This window comes from Nicotiana tomentosiformis, chromosome 8 (assembly GCF_000390325.3).
Source record: "Nicotiana tomentosiformis chromosome 8, ASM39032v3, whole genome shotgun sequence".
Taxonomy (NCBI): Eukaryota; Viridiplantae; Streptophyta; class Magnoliopsida; order Solanales; family Solanaceae; genus Nicotiana; species Nicotiana tomentosiformis.
The window spans coordinates 88,784,962-88,810,474 of record NC_090819.1 but is presented as its reverse complement, the minus strand read 5'-3'; the positions used below and the strand labels follow the sequence as shown (position 1 = coordinate 88,810,474).

Genomic DNA, 25,513 nt, shown 5'->3' with positions numbered 1-25,513 from the left:
TGGTTAACATAATAAAAAAGACTAGAGTTAGTAAAGTTGGCACAAAGAAAAAGAAGCGGGTAAGTTTAAAAAAATTATAAGATTCTTGTTCCTCCGTTTCAAAGGGAGAAACCCTTCATGTTATAGTTTGCAAAACTTATATAACATTCATTAGTTTTCATCTCAGTATATCATTTATGCAAACTAATATTTCAAAATTCAACCCTCCCCTATCCCACACCCCCCTCCCCTACAACCAAAAAAATATCTTCAACTGCATTATGATATTATAATATTTTAGTTGTTGTTCGATTTGGGCGGTTGCGTTCACTTTGTTGGATTTTTTGCTTTATGTTGTCTGTTTCTTTCTCGCTCCAGCTGCTAGTATTATATTCATTATCAATTTTTTTTTTCTTTTTTAGAACCTATATCATTTATTATTTTTGGTATTCCAATTGTTTTAGAGGAGGAAAGAATTTACTTTATTATAAAGGTATAATTCCTTTTTTTTTATGACTTCTTTTGCAGCATTTTTGAAGGTAGTGATGTCAATTACTGACAGTGAAAAGCTTGACTTGTGGAGAGTTGGTTTTATAAGATTTAATCTAGAAGTTGAGGAAAATTAATTTGAATTAGGAGTGATCTTAAAGTACTTACATATTGAAATTACTATCTTTTATGATTTAGGTAGATTTGAGTTTTACGTGAGAACAAATCATTTGATTTGACATTATCTATCTTATACTAAGTACGTTTTATATTGCTATTTTGTTCTTTAGTTACATTATTAAAAGATATTTGCTTTACATTTATTTGATGTTTGTTATAAAAGTTGACATTTGTGAATGTAAATGTGTTCGTGATGAAACAAAACAGAGCATTATTAATTAAATTCTAAAAAATATGAGACCAACATTAATTTAAATGTCAAACATTTAATGCGATATTTTGCTATGTTGTAAAAGATATGTCACTAATTTTTTTAATGATATTCACTTAAAGTGAATACGACATTTTGTATATGTTGTGATTTTTCTTATTGACATTTACCAAAATGTCGGAAATTTCATTACGATATTTTGTGAAGATCATACGTAAATGTCGTATTTTTTTAGTAACATTAATCTAAGTGTCGAAAATTTTAAGTGACATTTCCTAGATGCTGTAAACTAAATGTCGTAACATTCTTACCGATATTTACCTAAATATCGTAAATTAAATGTCATAAATTTCTTATCGACATTTACCTAAATGTTGCAAAGTAAGTGTCGTAAATTTCTTATCGACATTTACCTAAATATTGTAAAATAAGTGTCATAATTTCTTATTGACATTTACCTAAATGTCGTAAAGTAAGTGTCATAATTTATTATCGATATTTACCTAAATGTCGAAAAATTACCGACATTGAAATTAACAACATTTGATGCAAATGTAAATTAAATGTCGGTAAATAAATTTGTGACATTTAAACAACTTAATACGGCATTTATTAAATGTCGTCATATCTTCACTTTCTTGTACTGATTAGACGTGAGGCTTGAATCACAGGTCATCCCCAAGAGGGGAAGTTTCAAGTACCTTGGGTCGGTTATATAGGGGGATTGAGAGATCGATGAGGATGTCACACACCGTATAAGGGTGGGGTGGATGAAGTGGAGGTTAGCGTTTGGAGTCCTGTGTTACAAGAAAGTGAGTGCCACTGATTCTCAAAGGTAAATTTTATAAAGTGGTGGTTAGACCGGCCATGTTGTATATAGCTGAGTGTTGGCCAATTAAGAGCTCACATATCCAAAAAATAAAAATAGATGAAATGAGAATGTTGAGGTGGATGAGCGGACACACTAAGATGGATAAGATTAGGAATGCAGATATTGGGAGAAGGTGGGTGTGGCCCCCATGGATGATAAGCTGCGTGAAGCAAGGCTCATATGGTTCGGGGACGTTCAAAGGAGAAGCCCAGATGCGCCGGTGAGGAGGTGTGAACAGCTGGCTTTGATGGGTACGGAGAGAGGTAGGGTGTGTCCTAAGAAGTATTGGAGAGAGCTGATCAGGCAGGACATGGTGCGGCTTCAGAATACCGAGGACATGACACTAGAATGGAAGTTGTGGAGGTCGAGCATTAAGGTTGTAGGGTAGGAGATAGTTGTGCATATTTCTACGGCGCACCAGAGTGAGGCTAGTCTGTTAGGACTTAGTCTTGGATTGTTAGTGGTTAATGTTGAGTCACACTACTCTTTCGTTCCTCTTAATGATGGGCTTTATCTACTAGTTATTGTTTTGCTTTTTATCTATTTTCTGGTTCTGGTGATGCTGTTATTTGTTCCATGGTTTCTATTGATGGTACTGATATATTGCCTCTTTTCGTCCTATTTTCGTCTTCTTGAGCCGAAGATCTTTCGGAAACAGTCTCTTTATCCCCTCGGGGTAGGGGTAAGGTCTGCGTACACACTACTCTCCCCATACCCCACTAGTAAAATTTTATTGGGTCATTATTATTGTTGTTGTTGCTGTAGTTTCCTTATTAGTCTGTTCAAAAAAGAATAACACATTTCTACAATTGAAAATAATTTAATTTTAAATTCTTCATTTTACTCATTGTACCCTTAATGAGAAGTTTTTATAACCACACAAATATCATGGCCCCACAAAACTTTTACCTCTTAAGCTTTTAAGACCACAAGCTTCAAAAGTCTTCATTTTTTTTTAAACTTCGTGTCGAGTCAAACTATCTCATCTAAATTGAAATGGAGGAAGTATAGTTTACTGATAATAGTGTACCTAAGGACACGTGTTATGCATTCATTGGACTGATGTAAAACCCTTGGTAAGTTGTTTCTGCATTTGCTTTGTTTTTTCCCCTGCAAATGGTTGGAAGAACTAACTTTAGGAGATGTGGCCGGAAGATAATACCGTTAGGAGTTTCCATCAGCTTCCCCTAGCAATTTGTTGTATAAATTGTGGAAAGTTTATCTTTTGTAGTTTAAAACCTAAAATTAGGCCAACAGCTTGTCCGGCTCATTTAGTTATGAATTGAGTGGTCCTTAGTATTAGGGACTGAATTTACGTTATGTTTATCTGTATCTATTCAGAAATTAAGGAAGAAAACATGTACTATTAGAAACACGGGACATATCAACACACACACAAAAAAGGGAGCAACGTAATATCACATCCCAGAAAATGGTGTTTCACTGAATTGCATATTTGCCAAGCAAGTACATCTAGAGAGGGTAAACAACATATCCTTAAGAGAGGACAGACATATATCGAATCCTATAGGTTATTACATACATGATAGAAATATAGTAACATCTTTATTAGCTCATTTATTTCATAATAAGATTCAACTAACCTTTTCAAGTATTTTCAATTTCACCATATAAACAAGCAATGTAGGACAACTGATCTACCAATGGTGGCTCAATCCTGTAATGAATCTAAAAAGAAGGATCTTGAAATTTCTCAGGGTTTCAAACCACGGACAGTGCAGATTTAGCAGTAAATTATGATGAAATGGGAACTCCCATTTAACTTATGATAATGAAATTTCAGACGTGGTCATGGTCTTGGACCATTAACTAGTATAATAACATGTGCACGGATAGGGTGTCAGGGTGATAAATTTATGTTCAATTTTATCCATTTACCAATTACCACCACTGATAAAGAGTAGAAAAAGAAGGTTGACTTAATTATTTTTCCTCTACATTGACCAGGCAATGTATATATTGGTCCATAGCTAAGCAAGATACAAGACCTAGCACTTCTCTTCAAATTAAATCTTTTTCCCACTACGGTTTATTACTTAATTTATAAGGATCTTGATGCTTCAGAATTAATTAATAAGAAGCACACTCTAGCAATACTTCTTTTTTCGTCTCCCCAGTAATTTTTCCCTTTAATACTGGTGGGTGGGATAAAGAAAACTAGTTTTTCCAAAGTCAGTGGAGTAGAGACCCATTATATTATTGTATATGGTGAGCGAATTAAGGAGAATTAATTCTAGGACCTTCCTTAAAGGTACTAGCTTAAGTAGGCGTTTGGACATGCATTCCAAAAAGAAAATTGGAATTTGGAATTTCACTAAAATTTCAAGTGAAGATGAAGTTGTGTTTGGTTATAATTTTTGCTAACATATTTGGATGTCTTTTTTTTCAAAATCATAAAATATGATTTATACTCACGACTTACAAAAAATATCAAAACCACCCCAATTTGATTATCCTACTTGAAATAAATAATCAAAATGCTATTGTTTAACTTTATCATATTCTGCTTTACTGCAATACACAAAAGATGCAAAATCAATATCACATTTTCTAATTCTATTAATACACAAAGAAGGAATTTAAGCCAAAAACAACATAAATATGAACAATTGCTGGGGTTATTTTATAAATTTTAAAAATACAGCGTAAAATTATAACACTAAAAACTAGCAAATTCCCATTTTCAATTGAAAAACTGGTCAGAACCAGTTTTTCAAATTTGAAAATGGATTTTCAACTGAAATTGGAAAATTTGGTAAGAATGGGATAACCAAACATTGTTTTCAAAAAAAAATTTGAAAAAAATTTGTATGTCCAAACGGGCTCTAAATTTGCGCTACAATTAACTTCATTATGTATGCACATGGTATATTAATATATTGAAAAGGAAGTCGACCTAGTGGAGTAGTTTTCTAGTGGGCACAACCAGTGTTTTAAAAGGCGTGAGCGTAAGGCGAGGCGTTTTACATATGGTTCAGCGAGGCGTAACCCCCGAAGCGCGGGGCGTAAGCCCCATAGGTATTTAATTTTTAATATTTTATAAATTAATATAATTACAGTAAATATTTATAAACAGGTAAAATTGCATAAAAATGAAGAAAATTATATATATATATATATATATATATATATATATGTGTGTGTGTGTGTGTGTGTGTGTGTGTGTGCGTGCGCGCGCGCGCGCTCACGCTTCATCCCCACAAAAAACTAGTCAAAGCAATCTATTATACGCTACTTAGAAGCTTAAGTAACTTGAGTTGAAAAAAAATAATATTTTCTACATTGCGGAACAAAATGGATGACTAACCTTCAATTTGAACTTTGAACTTGCTGCTATGAAGGATAACGGGGTTCTCTTTGTATTTGCAAAAAAAATAAATATTCATTACTTTTGGGAGATATTAGCAGACTAGCGGATAAGATAAAGAATTGAAAAAGACCATGAATTGGGGCTTCAATCAATAAAAAAGGTCTTAATTTTTAAATTTAATACATTTCAGTTTTTTTTAAAAAAACTTTTGAGTAATTACCAAGCTGAATTTTGAAAATTTGCGTATTATTTGAAGGACTTATTCAACAAATTTTGTTTTAATTTAAAAAAATCTCTCGGGCTTACGCCTCAAACGCCCCGAACGCCCGGGCGTACGCCCTGAATTGTTGGGCGTATGCTTCTTGAGACTTTCGCCCCACACCATCGCCCCGGGGCGTTTTTGGTGCGCCTCACCCCGGGCTCGCCCCGAAAACGTCTTTTAAAACACCGGGTACAACATCTAATTTATTAGCATTGGATCAGTATAACAACCAATCTCCTTATAGTACACATGGTCGAGCAGCCACAAATAAGATCACATCGGGGAATTGACATTAAACTATATTAGCAAACGAAAATCATGAAAGAATATGGTTCAAATTTTAGCCGATAAAAAAAATTGTTTGGTAATCTCTTTGCATCCTCATGCTTGAGTCTTGGTGGCCAAACACCCAGAATTGGCATAACTGATGAAATAGTCGAGGTAGACACAAATTAAACAAGTCACCAGGGGCGGATCCAGCACAATAATTATGAGTTCCCGTGAACCCAGTAGTTTTTGTCTAGATACTGTATTTGTATTGAAAAATCCATCTTAAATATATAAGAATATTTATCTTGGAACCAATCCATTAATCCAATTATTATTATATATTAACTTGAGATTTCTGTAAAAACTCATAAACTTATAATTTTGAATCCGCATTGCCAATCATTATTTAGATAAATAAAGAAGTAAATGAAAATCACGAAGAGGAAGTTTGTTGGCATTGTCATAACATTGAGTTTGGCATGCATTTGAGTTTGATATTAAATTAGCCGATTTGACTACAACCACCTCTGGTAAAGGCACCCGTCAAAAAAAAAGGAGAAAAAGTACTCCTAATTACAGCTTGAAGTATTTATCAAGCTCTATGCATCTCCCTCAGATAATATTTAATTTACTATAACTCTCTCATATATTTTTAGGTGAATATTTAGTATTTCCCTAATTGTTCCTGGCGCCACCATATCTACATGCCCAACTAACCACAGTTGTAGGCATATATCATAATGTCTATATTCAATACCCTATCGTACTCAAAATTGAAGTACTACAGTACTCCCCCTTCATATAAACACTGACAAATTCAATCCTTTTGTTGCACCCTTTTCTTACCCAATATTTCTCTAGACCAATATGGAATACTATGGCAAGAGAAGCCTCCATAGTTACTTTGATAAAGAAAAAAGATTATCAATACAATCCCCTCCTCGTCTCTCCTTCAACTCTCATCTAAAATTATCTGAACATGAACTTCTCTATAGTCCATCAAGATCTTCTAATGCTAGTGCAACCACTATGTATTCCTTAATGCCCCCTCCTAGCACGGATTCTCCTTGGACACTTTCCCCTTTACAAACACCATCTCCATCTCTCCTCTACCACTGCATCGCGTCCCTCCATCGCCACGAGGGGACAATTTACTCCATCGCTGTTTCAAAAGGTATTGTTTTCACTGGCTCAGAGAGTAGCCGGATACGTGCATGGCGACAACCGGATTGTATCGAGAGAGGGTACCTCAAGGCAAGTTGTGGTGATGTTAGGGCAATTTTGGTCTACGGTAACATGCTCTTTACTTCACATAAAGACCACAAAATCCGGATATGGAATGTGAATGCATCCGATCATTTTCGAGGCAAGAAAATCACAACCCTACCTAAGAAGAACACTTATTCGTTTCTCAAATTTCCTAGGTCAAACAGTAGCAATCAACATAAAGATTGCATTTCTTGCATGGCTTATTACCATGCAGAAGGGCTTTTATACACAGGATCATGGGATAAAACAGTCAAGACATGGAGAATCTCCGATAATCGATGCGTTGACTCATTCTTGGCTCATGAAGATAATGTCAACTCAATTATTGTAAATCAAGAAGATGGTTGTGTTTTCACATGTTCATCCGATGCTTCAATAAAAATTTGGAGGAGAGTATATGGACAAAACTCTCATACTCTAACAATGACACTAAAATTCCAGCCATCACCGGTTAATGCATTAGCCCTAAGCACTTCAGCAACTTCTTGTTTTCTCTACTCTGGATCCTCAGATGGATTCATAAATTTTTGGGAAAAGGAGAAAACTTCCGGTAGATTTAACCATGGAGGATTCTTGCAAGGGCATAGATTTTCTGTCCTTTGTTTGGTTGCAATTGAGAAATTGATATTTAGTGGCTCAGAGGATACAACAATTAGGGTTTGGAGAAGAGAAGAAGGGAGTTGTTTTCATGAGTGTCTTGCTGTGTTAGATGCACATAGAGGTCCAGTTAAGTGTTTGGCTGCTAATTTGGAAATTGACAAAGTTGTAATGGGATTTTTGGTTTATAGTGCTAGTTTGGATCAAACTTTTAAAGTTTGGAGAATTAAGGTTATGCCTGATGAGAATAAAGTTAATATTTCTTCAGAGGAAAATCATCAGCAGAATGGTGAAAATAAAATGAAGACGATGGACTATGAGTTAAATCCTGTTTTATCTCCTTCTTGGGTAGAGAAGAAACTACAAGGGAGCCATCATTTTCACTAGGAAAATAAAAAAGAAATGATTTCGTTATACTGTTTAGTATACTTGAAATCGACGTGTATATTATTTTGTATTCAAAATTCAGGATCTATGTAATAATGCCCCATAAATCTGTTTTGCTGATGACATCTTATATATGGTGAGACAACTCACATACTGTCCCGTTTGATCTTATACCACTATGACTAGATTATTGACATATAAGCTAAACATGCACTTTTACTCGGTTTCACTTTACGTGACATAATTATTATTTGGATGGCCAAGGAAGGAACTTCTACTTACTCCATTTGATTCTCCTATTTCGGTTCTAAATATCAATTTAATTGGTTGCTAGAGTAAAATCCTTTAGTATATATTAATCCATCTTTCTTTTGAAAACAAAACTTAGATACTAAGAAATAGTATAAGTCAAAACACTACAAAATGAGACTTTTTAAAATATATATATATATATATATATATATATATATATATATATATATATATATATATATATATAAAATTCTTTTTTTACAAAAAAATAATAATAATAATACCTAGCTGACAGTCTTTTCTGGGTGATTTTTGGTTTTTACAGTTATTCCAAAAGAAAATTGACTATTAAAGCCATGTTAATGGCCCAAGCAACTTTCTGTACACAATTGGTACCGGAAGAGAGAATATAAGGAAAAATTCATGCACGCCCTTGTTTCATTCATTAGGCAAATATGATTTAATGTTACTATGGCTACACTGTCACGGCATAACACTTTGAGCTACCCCGATCGAACTGCCGAAAACTGATACATCAGCACTGTACTGGTCATTGTATAAGTTATTCGTAGAATAGAACATTGAAGATATCAGATGGAGTAGATAAACTAATAAATATCCGATATCTATAATATAAAAATAGCTACCAGCAGCAAAGTTCCCAATTAATTTAATTTTTTCCACTTTTTGCATGATTTTGGTGGTGTATTCAATGGCATTTGCTAGCTAGGAGACAAATCCTGTCTGCGCTAATTTAATTTGAGATGTACACTGTAAAGTTCTGTAATTAATATCCACCAGAAATAATTATAGGAGTATTTAATTTCAAAGTAGTTTGTTACATTGTCAACAACAATTGTCCTGTTAAAATAATGATATACAGCCAGAATTTAAAACAACTACCGTAGAATATCAATTGTTCATTTAGAGCTTCTCATTTTTTTACTATTTGAGATCATTTTACTAGCTTCCACTCACGGCAAATAATTACATCTACATTGCATTACATTTGCCAAATAATACTTAGAGGGTGTTTGGCTAAGCTTATAAGCTGGTCAAACTGGCTTATAAGCACCTTTTGGCTTATCTACGCGTTTGGTAAATACTCAAAGTGCTTATAAGCTAAAATCAGCCATAAGTCATAAGCCGGTCACCCCCAACTTATGGCTTTTCAACTTATAAGCACTTTTAGTTTGACCAACACTTTTACTAGTTTATCCTTAATAATATTTTCTAATTCACAAAATACTTTTCCCAAAATAAATTTCTTAACTTTCTCTTCATTCCATATTCGTTATTAATTCGTTTCTTTGCAAAGAAATTTTTAATTTATAATCTTTTGAAAAAGATTCAAGGGTATTTTAGTCATTTTAACAAAAGAATAGCTTATCAGCATTTTTTAATCAAACACATCAACTGCTTATTATCAGTTTCAGCACTTCTATCCAAACACGTAAATGATTATTTTAAAAATCAGTTTCAGCATTTAAAAAATCTTTTCAGCACTACAAACTTATCAGCTATTTACAATCAGCTAATCCAAACGGGCTCTTAGTTGCACTCATCATTTTGTCAAATATTAAAAGAGCCCTTCTAATTGTTGGAGTCACAATGCTCTACTGCACACAGACACCTCGGATCTCTTTCTTATCTACTCCCGTGACTTAGATTTATCTTCTTCTTTCTTTAGGAACATATGTAATAAATTACGAACAAGGGTTGTGGTGGAGTGGTAAGTATTCCTTCATACTTAACCAGAGGTCTCGGGTTCGAGTCTCTGAGTATGGAGTCGCTTTTGTTAGGGAGTGCTTTACCCCCGATGTGGGACTTTTTTAGTTGGGCCCAAATATGGGTACCGAAAACCGGATGAAAAACAAAAAAAATATGTAATAAGTTAGTTGAGTAGTCTAAGTAAGCAAACAAACAAGAGTCCTATATTACTTTCCCCTAGCTACGTCAGTTTTTTTTAATATCCACTCAAACAATGTATATTTACTTTTTGGGTGCAATGAAGTCTTTTCTTATTTATAGTTCCCTGCATATTTGAAGTATTGCATTTGCATTTCAGATATAATTGTGACCCAATGAAATGATCAATTGGTGGAAGTGACTAATAGGAAATTTACTTCGCCTCACATCCCGTTTTCAAGCAAACCAAAATATTAAGGAAAAAGTAAAACATAGACTTGGTATGACAATGCACAATATTCTTTTCACTAAATATAAGAATAAGAAATAATTAGGAAAAAAAACTTTCTCTCTCTAGACATGAGCTCTCCTCTCAGCAGTAGCTGATTATGGCAAGGAAGGCAAAATCTGGAGAAGGAGGGAGCATCGTACAGCATACCACAACAGGAAGAGACCCAAAAAAAGTTCCACAATCATTGGAGAGAAAGAAATTCCGAAAGTTTCTCTCTCTAGAATAAGAGCTTTTCTTAGCTCCGCTAATGACGAGAAAATCGAAGACTAGAGGGAGGGGACAACAATCGAAAGGTAGCAATCAAGGAATAACCATGGCAAAAACAAGAATACCGGACTCTGCAGATGCAAAGAAACAACGTAGCATTAATGCAATCCAAGGAATAATACCATTGGACTTAACCATAGCGTCCACATTGAAAACACAGCAAAGGAGCAATTCAGTGAACAGAGAAAGGGGAACTGTGGATCTAAGCTGGGGAAAAATATACTGGGCTGACATGGTGAATGAGGAAGCCATAGATAGCGAGAACAAAGGTACGCGGTCGAATTCAAATTCAAGCCCTAAATCATGGAGTCGTGTAGTAGGAGCAATTCCGAGTACAGAGGGGCTAGATCTGAGCAAACCAGTAGAGAATCACATAAATGTAAAAATTACTTTGTATGACATCAAAGGCGAGGTGGAGTATTAGGCATCAGCAGTGATCTGCTACGTCCTAGGATCCAATCCTCCACAACCTGTAATGGATGGATACTTTCGGAGGATATTGGGGAAATTGAAAATTGATAAGGTGGCACAAATTAGTCGAGGTGTGTTCATTGTACGCTTTCATGACCTGGAGAATAGAAGCAGAGTGGTTGAAGAGGGAGTCCAAATGTTTGACAGAAAGCCAGTCATAGTAAAGCCATAGAAACCAGATATGGACTTCACTAAAACACAAATGGAGAAAATACTTGAGTGGGCAAGATTATCGGGACTGGACATCAAATACTGGGGCAAGGTTGCGTTGACTAAAATAGCAGGGCTAATTGGGTAACCTCTCAAAGCAGATAGTGCAACTACGCAAAGGGAAAGATTAACATATGCTTGAGTATTGGTGGAGACTGCATTGAATCAAACATATCCAACATCAATAATGTTTGAGAATGAATATGGTAAAATAGTGGAGCAAACTGTAACATATGAGTGGAAACCTGTGTTATGTGACAAGTGTGGTAACTATGGCCATAAAATGAAAGAATGCAAGAAATTCCTTAAGGAGGAAAAGGGTAAACAGGAGAAAATAGAAGGAACTAAAGATCACCAGGGACAGGGAAATAAGACCAGCAAGGAGATCAGTAATGAAATGGAGAAAACAACAGAGACAACGACCAAAATCCCTGCAGAAAAAGGAGGAAATCAGACCAAACAGATAACTGGCAAGCAAGGTAACCAATAAGGATTCAAGGCAGGGAACTACATAAAAAGGGGGGTGACCTTACAAAATACAACAATAAAGCTAGGGAACATATTTTCTAGCCTAGTGGAGAAATAACCAGTGGAAGAGAGGAACAAATACTCAGGAGAATCAAGCTCTTCTTTCCCTGAAGGAGTACAAGGTGCAGGGGAGCCATGACTTGGCAAGGGTGGGGGCCTCCCCCGTCCTAATGGATAACATAGGTTTCTGGAATACTAGAGGCCTAAATAATCCTACTAAACAGAAGGTGATAAAGATATTCATACACAATGCTAGGGTAGGGGTATTTGGTCTTCTGGAAACAAAGGTGAAGAGAGCAAAAGTCCAGCAAGTCTCTCTTCACCTCTGTTAAGGCTGGTCGTTTAGTACAAATCTATCCCAATAACCCAGAGGAAGGATATGGATTCTATGAAATCCTATGTTATATGGAGCCAGCATAACCAAAGTAACAGCACAACTAATTCACTGTGAGCTACATCATAGAGGGACTGGCAAAACACTACATGTGATATGATTTATGCATTTAATGATGTTGCACTTAGAAGAGATCTTTGGCAGGCAATTAAAGATATTCATGCTCGGATGAAAGGTCCATGGGCGATAAAGAGGGACTTAATTTGTGTTCTACATAAGGAGGAGAGAATGGGAAGCCCTGTCACAATGGCAGAGATAAGAGACTTTAAGAAATGTGTTGAGGATTGCTCATTGTTGGACCTTAAATCTACTAGAGCATTCTTCACATGGACAAACAAGCAAAGTAGAGGGGATAGAGTACTCAGTAGAATTGATAGAGTAATGGTAAATGATGAGTGGGGACTAAACCTACCTGCATCAGTAGTACATTCACTGTTTGATCACTGTCCAGCCATTATAAGTTAGGACAATGGCAACCAACCAAAGAATAAATGTTCAGATACTTCAATATGTCGAGCTTGGCCCCAGATTGCAAGGAGGAAATAAAGTCAGGGTGGAGAATTGATAGGAAAGACACTAAAATGTATGAATTAGTGGGAAAACTAAACAAAATCAAAACACATATTGCAAGAGCTGAACAAAGACAGATTCAGTGAGGTTGAAAGGAAGGCAGACGAGGCAATGCAGAAGCTTCAAAATTTCTAGGAAAGAATGCAATTGGATCCATGTAACATCCAATTGATAGAAGAAGAAACTATCCTGTCCCTGAAATGCAAAATATGGTATAATGCTAGAGAGCAGTTCTTGAGGCAAAAATGCAAAATACAGTGGCTGACCCAAGGAGACATGAACACAAAATTTTTTCATAGTATGATGAAAGCAAGAAGGAATTCTAATAGAATATTCTCTATTGATAATACAATTGAAAAACACACAAATGATCTAGAGGGGATAGATAAGGCATTTGTAACCTTCTATGAAGGTCTATTGGGAACCAATAAAAGGAATAGGGAGCATGTATGTAGCAGCTTGATAAGACAGAGACCTACCAGTCAGTCTTGCTGATGCTAAGAGGACTCCAGTCATTCTCAAGGGCTTCAGGATTATGCACTAATGCAGGGAAGTCTAATATTTTTAGTGTCAATATGGATCAACAATGTCTGGTGGATTTATGTGACATAACATGCTACCAAAAGGAGTCTTTACCATTTAAGTATTTGGGTGTTCCAATTTCAACTAAAATGCTCACTGGCATAGAGTGTGAGATATTGGTAGACAAGATGACAACAAGAATTAAAGCATGGGGATCAAGGAACCTATCATATGCAGGTCGAGTGCAGCTAATCAACTCAGTGTTGATGCATGTTCACACATATTGGGCTTCCATATTCAACCTACCTAAAGAAGTGATGAAAATAATTACAACAAGTTGCAGAAACTTTCTATGGAATTGGAAGGAAGTGAGCACAAAGCACCACTGGTAGCATGGGACTTGGTATATAGACCAAAGAATATGGGAGGCCTGGGAATCATAAATGGGGTGGTATGGAATGCGGCTACCATAGCCAAGTATGTATGGAATATTGCTTGCAAGGCAGATGATCTATGGGTAAAATAAATAGATCACATATACTTAAAAGGCAGCTCTTGGTGGCAATACAAATCTCCTAATGACTGTTGCTGGTATTGGAGGAAAATTTGCTCGATCAGGGACAAGTCGAACAAGGGTGGTTAGCAAGGAACGACAGTTATACCATTAAAAATGGTTACCTATGGAGAATAGGAAATCTGGATAATTGGCCGTGGAGTAGCTGGGTATGGAACAAAGGAAATGTGCCTAAACACAACTTCATATGTTAGTTGGCTGGACACAAGAGACTACTAACAAGAGTGAGAATGCAGAAAATATGGATAATCCAAGACACAAAATGTGCAATATGCGACAATGAACCTGGGATGATAGAATACCTATTCTTTGAATGCCAGTTCTCAACAGCTTGTATATTGGCAGTGCTAAAATGTTTAAATATTGGAATACAAAACACCACAGTACAAGGCATATGAAGAAGGTTAACAAGAGGAGTCAAAGTAGAAAGAAGCAGAACATTCGTAAAGACGGTATTAGCATCACTAGTATATGCTATATGGAAGGCACGCAATGAAGCATTATGGAACCAAAGAGTTCCTAATCCTGGGACAATCTGTAATCAAATTCAGCAGGAATTTAAGACAAGGAATGATAGAATAGGTACCAAGGAAGGAAGTTGGAGGGACGGGGAGTGGATAGAGGGTCTGTATAGGCAAAGGTCATAACACAAAAGAATACATAGAGCCCAGTTTTACGACAATGGAACGATTATAGGTTGCAATATCTAGCTTTCATAGTCGGTATAGATTTTAAAGTGTATACCTCATACAGTCGTTATTGGGATGATTAATAATATTTTTCTCTTCACCAAAAAAGAAATTCTGAAATGTCAATGCAATGTACAAGGCATCGCTCCATTAGCTTTGCTAGAATGATGGCTTCGACATCAATAGTGGTGGAGAACACGCCGGCTATGAAATCATGGGCAGATCTAATGGAGGAAGAGGGAAGCGAGTCGGAATCAGTAGGAAAACAAAGCCATGCAAAGGAACGAACAGAAGGGGAGAATTGGAGTCAAATTGGAGGAAAAAGGTGAGCAAATCAAAGGGTATGACCTAACCATGAAAGAAGGGGAGCAATTGAGATGTAATGTTAAATTACAATGGAAGACATAAAAGATGAGATAATTTACTGGAGATCTGCTATAATTTGTTATGTGTTAGGCTCAAATCCACCACAAACAGTTATGGAAGGATACTTCAAAAGAGTATGGGGAACACTGGGAATAGATAAAATAGCTCAGGTGAACATGGGAGTGTTCATAGTAATATTTCACTCAATAGAGAACAAGGAAAAAGTGGTGGAGGAAGGAATCGGAATGTTTGACAAAAAACCAATAGTTGTTAAACCATGAAGACCTGATATTGGATTTGACAAGCAGATGGTTGATAAAATTCCTATGTGGATTAGATTGATGAACCTGGATATAAAATACTGGGGACAAAATGCTCTAATAAAAATAGCAGGGATGATTGGTAATCCACTGAAAGCGGACAGAGCAACAACACAAAAAGAGAGATTGCAATATGCAAGAATTTTAGTTGAAGTAACACCAAATCAGATAAATCAAGATATGGTAATATTCGAGAATGAATGTGGAGTGATCATTGAGCAAGAGGTTAGCTATGAATGGAAACCAGTCTTTTGTAAATTATGTCAAAACTTTGGACATGGTATCAAAGATTATAGGAAGTAATTAAGGCAGAAACAAGTGGTAGAGGGAATAAAAAAGGGAACCAGACAACAGGAGGAAAATAAATAACTCCAAAGAAGTGGAGAAACATGTCGAGCAACAATAGAGCACTGAAGCAGGTAGCATCACTACAATTGAAAATGGGAGTAACAAAGATAAGCACCAGGGGACACAACGAAATCAAAACCAGGCAGTAAATAACAGAAGAGAGCAGGAAACATGGCAAGTGGTACAGGGGAAAAATTGCATGGAAGGGTCAAGGAAACAATCAAAATACTTATGTTGCAGTAACAAAGCTGTACAAGAGGAATAATGGGAGGAATGAAGGAGAGGAGAATACTAATGGAAAAGAGATGGAATCACAAGAGAATGATAATAAATCAGGGAAGGATGGGGGACCTAACCCCCACCTCCCTAATGGATATCATTGGATTTTGGAACACCAGAGGCCTAAACAGGACAACCAAACAAAAGGAAGTGAACCTTTTTCTACAAAGACAACAGGTTGGATTGTTTGGGCTCTTGGAAATAAAGATTAAGAGGGCTAAGGCAAATCAAGCTTCTCTTAATCTTTGTATATGGTGGTCTTATACTACAAATCACTCTAAGCATAATGCAGATAGAATATGATTATTGTGGAAGCCACAAACCTTTACTATAAAGGTGGAAATGCTTACAGAACAACTAATACATAGTATGATTACTCATAGTAGCACAGGAAAGGTGATTAATATGACTATGGTGTATGAGTTCAATGATCCAATACTAAGGTCTGAATTGTGGAGAGACATAAGGAATATAGCCAATAAAATGGTAGGGGCATGGGCAATCATGGGAGATTTCAACTCTATACTCAATCAAGAGGATAGAGCGTGAAGTAAGGTTAGTTACGCTGAAATAAAAGACTTTAAGGGATGTGTTGAACAATGTAGACTAAAAGAAATGATGTCATCTGGTTTTTTTTATACATGCAGCAATAAACAAGATGGATAGGATAGAGTACTAAGCATGGTTGACAGGGTGATCACCAATGCTGATTGGATAAACAGGTTGTCAACATCTGAGATTAATTACATGCCTGCAGGAGTATATAATCTCAGTCCTGTAATAATAAAATGGGATAGAACTGGCACACCTAAGATAAGGATTTTCAGATACTACAACATGTAGAGTATGGATAAATCCTACATGGCAAGAGTGGAGAGCAACTGGAGATAACCAATAAAGGGAACAAATATATTCAAAATTATGAAAAAATTAAATAGACTTAAAAAGGTTCTGCTAAAGTTAAACAAAGACAAGTTTACTAAAGTGGAGAAAGAGGTAGAGGAAAGCATGAAAAAGCTGGTAGAGTGTCAAGATAAGATCCAAAAGGATCTTAGGAATTAATTGTTAGTCATAGAGGAGAAAGATTTGACACAGCAATGCACATACGAGAAGAAAGCAAAAACAAAATATTTGCAGCAGAAGAGTAAAGTACAGTGGCTCAAATATGGAGATATGAAGACAAGCTATTTTCACTCTATGATCAAGGCTAAGAGAGCAGCAAGCAGGATATTTACAATTTAGAACATGCAAGGAGAAATAGTTTATTCAATAGAGGCAGTAGTTGATGCTTTCATTGAGTTCTATACAAGCCTACTGGACACTGAATAACAGAGCAGGGATCATGTGGCAAGCCATATAATCAAAGAGGGGAAGATTAGTTCAGCAGAACAAAAGGCCCAACTAGAAAGAGCTTTCTCACAAAAGGAAGTTAAAGAAGCACTATGGGACATAGAAGGGACAAAGACACCAGGCCCTTATGGGTATAGCGGCCAATTTTTCAAGGACAACTGGACCATTGTAGGTGAGGATGTCACTGCATCTGTGCTGGAATATTTTCAATCTGGGAAAATGCTCAAAGCACTCAACAATATAGTTATCACCCTTATACCAAAATCCACTAATGCTGAAACAGTAGGAGATTACAGACCTATAGCATGTTGTAATGTGGTGTACAAGATTATTTCAAAGATGATGTGTAATCGATTGAAGTTGGTGTTTCCAGACATCATATCACCAAATCAAAGTGCTTTTGTGACTGGGAGAACAATAGTACAAAATATCTTAATTTGTCAAGACCTGGTCAGATTATACAATAGAAAACAAACCACTAAGAGTTACTTGATCAAGGTGGATTTGAAGAAGGCGTATGATTCCATTGAATGGAAATTTGTGGAGGAAATATTGCATCCATTAAACTTCCCTGGGATCTTAATAAGGTGGATTATGGCATGTATCACCTCAACTAGCTACAACATTAACTTAAATGAAGGGTGCTATATGTCAGATTACAGGGGAAGATAGGCTTGAGACAAGGAGATCCAATCTCTCCTCTACTGTTTGTCATTTGTTTGGAATATTTCATGCGAATTATGGTGCATGTGGCCAGGCAAGAGGAATTTGTTTTTCATACAAAATGCAAAGGATTAAGGCTAACATACCTTTGTTTTGCTGATAACATGATATTATTCTGTAAAGGAGACTACCCTTCAGTAATGCTCATGCTAAGAGGGTTCAATCATTCTCCCAAGCATCTGGTATGACCGTCAATGCAAATAAATCCAATATTGTTTGTGCTAATATGAATGGAAGGGAGATAGAAGACATATGTGAGCTGACAAGGTATAAGAGAGGTAAACTCCCATTCAAATATCTTGGGGTGCCTATATCATCAAAGAAGCTAAGTGTTGTGGACTGTGAAATATTAATAGACAAGATCTTGGTAAAGATAAAAGGGTGGGGATCGAGGAACCTATCGTATGCAGGGAGAACCTAATTGGTAAATGCAGTGTTGCTGCATTTACATTTATATTGGGCATCAATCTTCTTGTTACCAAAAAGGGTCCTGAAGGACATTGTAGCTATATGCAGGAACTACTTATGGGATGCAAAAAGTGTCACGAACAAAGCCCCATTGGCATCATGGGACCTGGTCTGCCGAACTAAATGAGAAGGTGGATTAGGCATAGAAGACTGCTTGATGTAGAATGAAGCAGCATTGGCAAAGTATGTATGGAACATAAAGCAAAAAAATGATTCCTTATGGGTCAAATGGGTAGATCATATATACATAAAGAGCAAGGACTAGTGGCAATATAAACCACCACAGGATAGTGCATGGTATTGGAAGAAAATATGTGATATCAAAATAACTTTTTTTGCAGGATTCGTACAAAAAGGATGGAAGGGACAGACAAATATATACACAGTGAAAGAAGGATACCAATGGAGAAGAGGAGCAGCACCTAAATGGTTGTATGCAAGATAGATTTGGAATAGACTAAATGTTCCAAATATTGCTTTATTGGCTGGTTGATCATAAGATAGAGATTACTTACGAGAGACAGATTACATATAATAGGAATCACTACTAAAAATTCGGCCAAAATCGTTCGCGACCAACCGACTGACTTCAGTAGGTCAAAAACCGACTGAAATACTGATCGAAGTCGATCGGTTTTTTAAAATATTTAATTTTTTAACTTTTTTAAGAAACTGACCAACTTCGGTCGATATATTCTGCGCAAAAATGTGAGAAACTATTTTAGTGTCCAACGGAATTTATTTTTTAAGAAACCAACCGAAATCGGTCGATTTTTCATAAAAAAATAAATTAAAATTAATATTCAAAAAATTGACCGAAATCGGTCGGTTATTTCAGTCAGTCATTTTAAAAAATCGACCGATTTCGATCGGTAATTTTAAATTTTTAATAAAACTGACCGAAATCAGTCGATTATTTTCGTGCGAAAATGCAATTAAAGAATACAAATAAAATAAAAGAAAGTCTTAAACCAAAATGTATCAATAGTCTAGTGGTAGAATAGTATCCTTCCACAGTACAAACTCTGGTTCGATTCCCAGATAATGTATTTTTTAATTGCATAATTAAAAATACCGACCGACTTCCGTCAGTTTTTTCGGCAGATTATTTCTTTTTGGGTCATTTGTAAAATTTAATTGACCGATCGAAATCGGTCAAAAATTGCGACCGACTTCGGTCGCTATTTATTATCGACCAGCCTAATTTCGATGGATTAAAGTCGGTCAAAAATCGGTCGGTTTTTTCAGTTTACCAACCGATTTTGGTCGGTATTTATGGACAGTTTTAGGCAGTTTTCTAGTAGTGAATAAGCCAGGAAAGAACATATCTACTCTGTGGAATGCATGATGAAACAATCCAGCATCTGTACTTTGAGTGTCAATTCTCAAAACTGTGCATTGAAGAACTCTGCAACGGGCTGGGAATAAAGCTGAAGCAAATAGACATGCAGAGCATTTGGAGGAAAATGGGAAGATGTATTAAAGAGAGAGTACGCGGAGGGTTCGTGACCTCAATCATCATAGCTGTAATGTATTGGGATATGGCAAGTAAGAAATAAAGCACTATGGAATCCGAAAGTATCATGGCCAACAATGATGCGGAAGAGCATAGCAAATATAGTGCAACTGATAGAAGCCAACAGGAAGAATAGGAAAGAAATAGAGTGGATAAGTCAATTGTATAGATAGGAAAACAACAATGACATTTCGAATAGATTAGGACCTGCTTCCAACTGGACAGACCTACCTAGTAGGGATGGTCAAGGAGGAAGAGAATAAATGGTTATAGTTTTTGACATAGAGCTAGCTAGGGATAGATTATGGATTGTAAACATCACTTGTAAGTATCTTTTGTCCGGTGGAGATCAATACAAAATTTTCTTTCACCAAAAGACTTGATATGACAATGCATAATAATACGGAACACATATATACAATGTGAGGATATAAGGTGCTGTGAGAAATTAACGTGGACACAATGTTCGTCCGACAAAATATAGTAAATTGCAGGAGTCGTGTCATAGGGATCGGATAAGAGTTGACCAGTTGAAAGATAATGCCATTTGGTGGACATGATTATGTTGTGATGTTAAAAATAAAATTAGAGAGGAATTCTTGTCACGTTTTAGCAAAAGAGAGAGAATGAAACACTCTTGATACTTTCTCAAGATTTGAGAATTCTAATAGACTTAATTAGGTTTCTTATTTGATGTTCCAAATTTAAATCAATGAACTTTGATTTGTCACTTGTTTGGTACATGTGATCTACCTAAAATAAAACCATATCACTTAAATTGGGTGATATGTTATCTTAGCAGCTTACAAGTGCCGAAATGGAAAAATTAAAAATATGGGGAGAAATCTAAGGAGTTGGTACATAATTTCATACAAAGTGTTATTATATATGAAACTTACAAAACTGAAACATAGAAAATACATGCATAGCAAGGCAGACTGCAAACTAGCCAGGGACCCTTTGACACAAAACCTAGAAAGATTCATCACTAGGAAGAGGAACATGAGTTCTAACAATGAAAAAGTTTTCACAGATAAAGCCAGCAAGCCCACCACCAATCAAAGGCCCAACCCAGTAAACCCAATGGTCAGTCCAGATTCCACTAACAAAAGCTGGCCCAAATGATCTTGCTGGGTTCATTGAAGCTCCTGAAAAAGGCCCTCCAGCCATGATGTTGGCCCCAACAACAAGCCCAGTTAGAAGTGGGCCCATCCCTTCAAGAATTCCCTTCTTGGGGTCCACAATGGTAGTATAGACAGTGAACAACAAAGAAAAGGTCAAAATCACCTCCATAATTATCCCTTGGCCATAGCTCACTCCATTTGCTAGTGTGTGAACTGGTGTTTCCTGCAAAAGTACAAACAAGAGAGATCAACATACAACAATACCCTATTAATGCCATCGATCATATGACTATTTTGAGTGATTATTACTATCTCGCTTGAGTTAGATGAGCAGAAAAGGATTTTATGCCACGGTAACCGGTCTGTCTATATGCCACTAGTAAGTAGTCTGTCTGTGTAGTATCTAGTACTAGAACTAGTAGATTAGAGGACAAGATGTTGGTTATTTTTGTTCTTGCAGAGAAAGTAGTAGTAGGATTACTAACCAATCCGGCAGTGAGGTAATTGAGCAAAGCACAAGCAGCAACAGAAGCCAATAATTGGTCAATCCAGTAAAGGATTGATCTGAAGACAGTGATATGACCACCCATACAAAGGCCAAGTGTGACAGCAGGGTTGAGGTGTCCACCAGAAATTCTGAAACCAGCAGAGATGGTCACTGCCACCACCAATGCATGTGCCATTGCCACAAAAAATAAACTCACCAGTGGATCTCCATTTAGCTTGTCTGTTTTCAATATATTCAACACTACAATTATCAAACCCATTGCTTCACTTCCAATATATCATAAGCTAATCTTTGTATTTAAACCATCCGTTTCATAGTTCATACGTTGGTTCGTTTTATTATATATATGCAGATTTAAGACCGGATTTTATGTGATCACCCGAAAAGGGGATATTTTATACAAATGATCGGGTTAGATAGATATCCCTTCAACATAGGTTATCAAAAGGATCTACCAGACCCTCTAAAGTACGAAATTCAGCTCAATGGTATACACATGTACAAAAAAAGTTTAAGATCATGGATTATTCTCTCTGCTCAATACTACCATCACTTTTCTTTCCCTTTAAGGAATCTGGCATCTTAAAAGTACATGGAAACCCAAATGGCCAAAATAATCAATGAAATCTTATACTAACCATTTTGCCAATTCTAACAAGACAATAGTATAAACCAAAACAAAAAACAGAGAAATGCACACCCCAAAAAATGGACTATAATATCAATTCGATCTACAATTCAAGTAACCAAGTTCAATCCCACTCAAACTCTCTTTATCACTTGTAATAATGGAAGGAAAAAAAAAAAAGACTTATAATTGATGCAACTTACTGGCAGCCATGGCAGATCCAACACCAGCAAAAACAAAGAGAAAAGTGCAAATAAACTCAACAATGAGTGCTTGGATGCAGTCAGGCTGAATAGCCTCACGGCTACTTCCAACAGCAATCTTCGCCATTGGCCTTCTCTGATCAAATTACACTGGCAAATGAAAGGTTAATAACTATAAAGAAATGAAGAATGGCTGTGGTTTATTTTGGCTTTAAAATGGAGGACCACGTACCGGTATTTATACAATTGTGACATCAAATGCCATGCTCGTAAGGTAGACTTATGGTCTGGAAAGTAGTGGTGAAAACGATATTCTAATAGCGAAATGACAAATTAATTAGGAAATGAATTAAAAAGAAAAAAGAAGAAAAGACAAACAAAACAAAAGGAACAAATGTAGAGTTGACCTGATTGTAATTTGTAAACTGCAACAAAGAGATAAATTGGAGCAAATTTTTTGCATGATTTCTTTTTGATTGATGAACGATCATAAAAATCACAAAAACGTATACTGTAGCATACATGAATAGAGAAAGGGTAAGCATTTAATTTGATCTTTAGTATTAAATGAAAAAGGGAAACTATAAGTTGAAGCTACTTTCATTACTAATTCTCAGAAAAAAGTACACACTAAATAAGCAAACACTACACGCCATTCTCAAATTTACTTGTTTTTTGTTTTGATTTGTCTCGAGCCCGTTCTAGAACGGAAATATCAGATTTCTTGGGAAAACATTAACATAATTTAGACTTTATAAACATAAATTACGTTTAAACTTTGCAAGCTCTCTCAGTAAATTAATTTTTATTTCTCAATAAAAGACAGAAATTAAAGCGTCAACAGACGTGCGCCACATTGATTGATTGGGAAGTATGAGGTCAATTAGGGGCACATTCATTTTCTCCTCATTTAAAGACTTTTTCAATTTATCACATTAACAAGTGACAAGCTAGTCAACGATTATGGGAATCTCTATCATAATACAAAAGATTATTGAAAATGTAATCCGACGATGAACCTTTCAAGAAATTAAAAGTGCATTATTCTTGTGATCAATGATAGTAAAATGGCCAAACAGCCATAGATGCTAAAAATTACCCCATGAAAAATATTAGTGCAAATCGGTAATTTGGTTACTCTAGGTGTAATTGTCATTTTGATCCCTAAATATCATAAGTAATTTCACGAATAGTCACTCAAATTAAATTAAAGTTACTAAATTATTTCTGTAACAACAAAAATCACTCAACTTTGTCTAAACATTACAGAAAATCACTAATTATTGTAAAAATAAACTATTCAACTTTAATTTGCCTACGTATAGCAGAAACTCAATAAATAAAATAATTTTCTTTAATTGGAAGCCACTCAACTTTGTTCAAGTATCATAGTATTAAATATCTCTTTTATTTCTTACTAATGACTTTTCTGATACTTAAAATAAACTCGATGACTTTTTAGTTAAAAAAAAATTTAGTAACTTATTGTGATACTTAATAAAATTGAATAATATTTTTGTATAACAGTACAAATAATAGTTTAGTGATTTTGGTGCAATAGAATAAAGTGATTTTGCCCTCTATCAATGACAAATTTCCGACCAATCAAAATCAGACAACAACATAGTTGAATTTGAATTCCTTATGAAGCATGATGAAGCTTTAGTTTAATCATAGATGCCCGCTGCTCCTTTTATCATACCATAGCAAAATGCTGATCAGTAAAATTGGAATACACGACAATAAGTATGTTTGGTGAGTGTGTCATTTGGTGTCGTCTTCTTCATTTCCTTTTTTCCTCTATCTATCACTTTTCGTGTTTTTATTCAGTTTTTTATCATTTATATAGGCCTACCTAAGTTATCAATTGAAAGCATATGCGTCCATTGACTTTGCAAGGCCAATAGCAACCTCTCCTTTTTTTAAAAGTTGATTCCATGAATCTGCAAGTGAGGGACATCTGCCAGAACCCAATAGTTGTAGGGTTTTGTGCAAACTAATTAAACATCATCGCCAATTTAATTTCTTTTTCCTTCTTTTCTCTGCACAAAATAATCAAAACATAAAAAGGCTTAAAAGATTAGGAAGCCAAGTTTGGGTTGTTGATGTTATCATTATTGCCCCTTAGCTTCTTTAGTTTGATATATTTCTGCTCTATATTTTACTAAGGAGTCCAAAAGAGAAAATGCTTTCGCCAGTCTATAAAGTGTATAAAAAAAATATAAAAAAAAAAAAAAACTAGTTGATATTTTGAGATATTGAATTTTACACAGTCGATGAAAACGATACCAAATAATTAGTCCATATATATAGATCTTATCTTCACAAAACTGTATTACACGCTAGTAAGACAAATGTATCACGAAATTGGACTATTGCATCATCATAGTATTTCAAAATACTAATACCTCAGCCAGTTAAAAATGCGAGGCAAATAATTCCAAAGTATATTCCGTTTTATTACGTAAATATTTCCATCTTCTCCTATTCATCTACAGTTAGTCTCCCAAAACGGTAATCATTTCCACTTATTATTACTTTTTCTGGTATCTTCCTTTAATTTGCCTCTTCTTTAATGAAATAAAGACCACGAACGAAGAAATGGTTGGTGTACTATAGCCCTTACAGCTACAAACACTGATTGCTTATTGGAACAAACACGAGAAAACTCTAGGAAGTATGTATGGTACTATAGAACCTTTGGTATACATGACAAACTTAGAATTATTCCAAAAGGTGTTGACGACAGAAGGGCTTGTCAATATAGTGCACCATCTCACCAATATTATTTTTGTATGTATCAACCATCTTATTTATGCGGGAATAATAAATATTTATTCATCTGATTTTTGAGTTTAAGTCATGAGTATAGAATTATCTTTATTAGGAACGTTTTACCCTATAAAGGAAAACTTTTCGATGTGAATCTAATTCAATCGGAACCCAAAATAAATACTTAACACCGATTAGAAAACAAAACTATTTTTCTACCTTACTTTAAGCGACTGATCATTAATGCTTACTCAGCCATGTGTGGTTTGACATAAAGGCTACACCTTTTTCTAGCCTATAGTCTTGTAGAAATGGAGCTAATGAATTTGTATCAATGTAGGAAGTAGCTGGACTTTAATTATTGGGCACTCTTGTGTAACTTCTC

At 35.5% G+C, this 25,513-nt stretch overlaps 2 protein-coding genes and 1 long non-coding RNA gene across 3 annotated transcripts; 2 read left to right on the top strand and 1 right to left on the bottom strand.

The window, feature by feature from the left end:
- Window positions 1–763, top strand: LOC108946850 (uncharacterized). Its single transcript, XR_001971231.3, has 2 exons — window positions 1–59; window positions 508–763. It is a non-coding gene; the product is annotated as an uncharacterized lncRNA (long non-coding RNA).
- Window positions 764–6,291: 5,528 nt separating this feature from the next.
- On the top strand, window positions 6,292–8,017 carry LOC104106188 (protein JINGUBANG-like). The gene has a single exon (XM_009614680.4). It carries the CDS (start codon window positions 6,461–6,463, stop codon window positions 7,844–7,846), a length of 1,386 nt encoding a protein of 461 aa, XP_009612975.1. The 5' UTR covers window positions 6,292–6,460; the 3' UTR covers window positions 7,847–8,017.
- A 12,730-nt stretch (window positions 8,018–20,747) lies between these two features.
- On the bottom strand, window positions 20,748–22,604 carry LOC104106187 (aquaporin TIP4-1). The gene is made up of 3 exons (XM_009614679.4): window positions 22,357–22,604; window positions 21,503–21,744; window positions 20,748–21,240 (listed from the first exon to the last, which is right to left on the bottom strand). Exons 1-3 carry the CDS (start codon window positions 22,481–22,483, stop codon window positions 20,866–20,868), a joined length of 744 nt encoding a protein of 247 aa, XP_009612974.1. The 5' UTR covers window positions 22,484–22,604; the 3' UTR covers window positions 20,748–20,865.
- Between the last annotated feature and the right edge of the window lie 2,909 nt (window positions 22,605–25,513).

What these genes read in the sequence shown, in the direction of transcription:
- LOC104106188 (XM_009614680.4), top strand. Translation starts at nt 6,461, where the DNA reads ATGGAATACTATGGCAAGAGAAGCCTCCATAGTTACTTTGATAAAGAA.
- LOC104106187 (XM_009614679.4), bottom strand. Translation starts at nt 22,483, where the DNA reads ATGGCGAAGATTGCTGTTGGAAGTAGCCGTGAGGCTATTCAGCCTGAC. An exon ending in TGGATCTGCCATGGCTGCCA is followed by an intron (nt 21,745 to 22,356) that starts GTAAGTTGCATC and finishes TATTGAAAACAG; the next exon opens with ACAAGCTAAATGGAGATCCA. An exon ending in ATTACCTCACTGCCGGATTG is followed by an intron (nt 21,241 to 21,502) that starts GTTAGTAATCCT and finishes GTACTTTTGCAG; the next exon opens with GAAACACCAGTTCACACACT.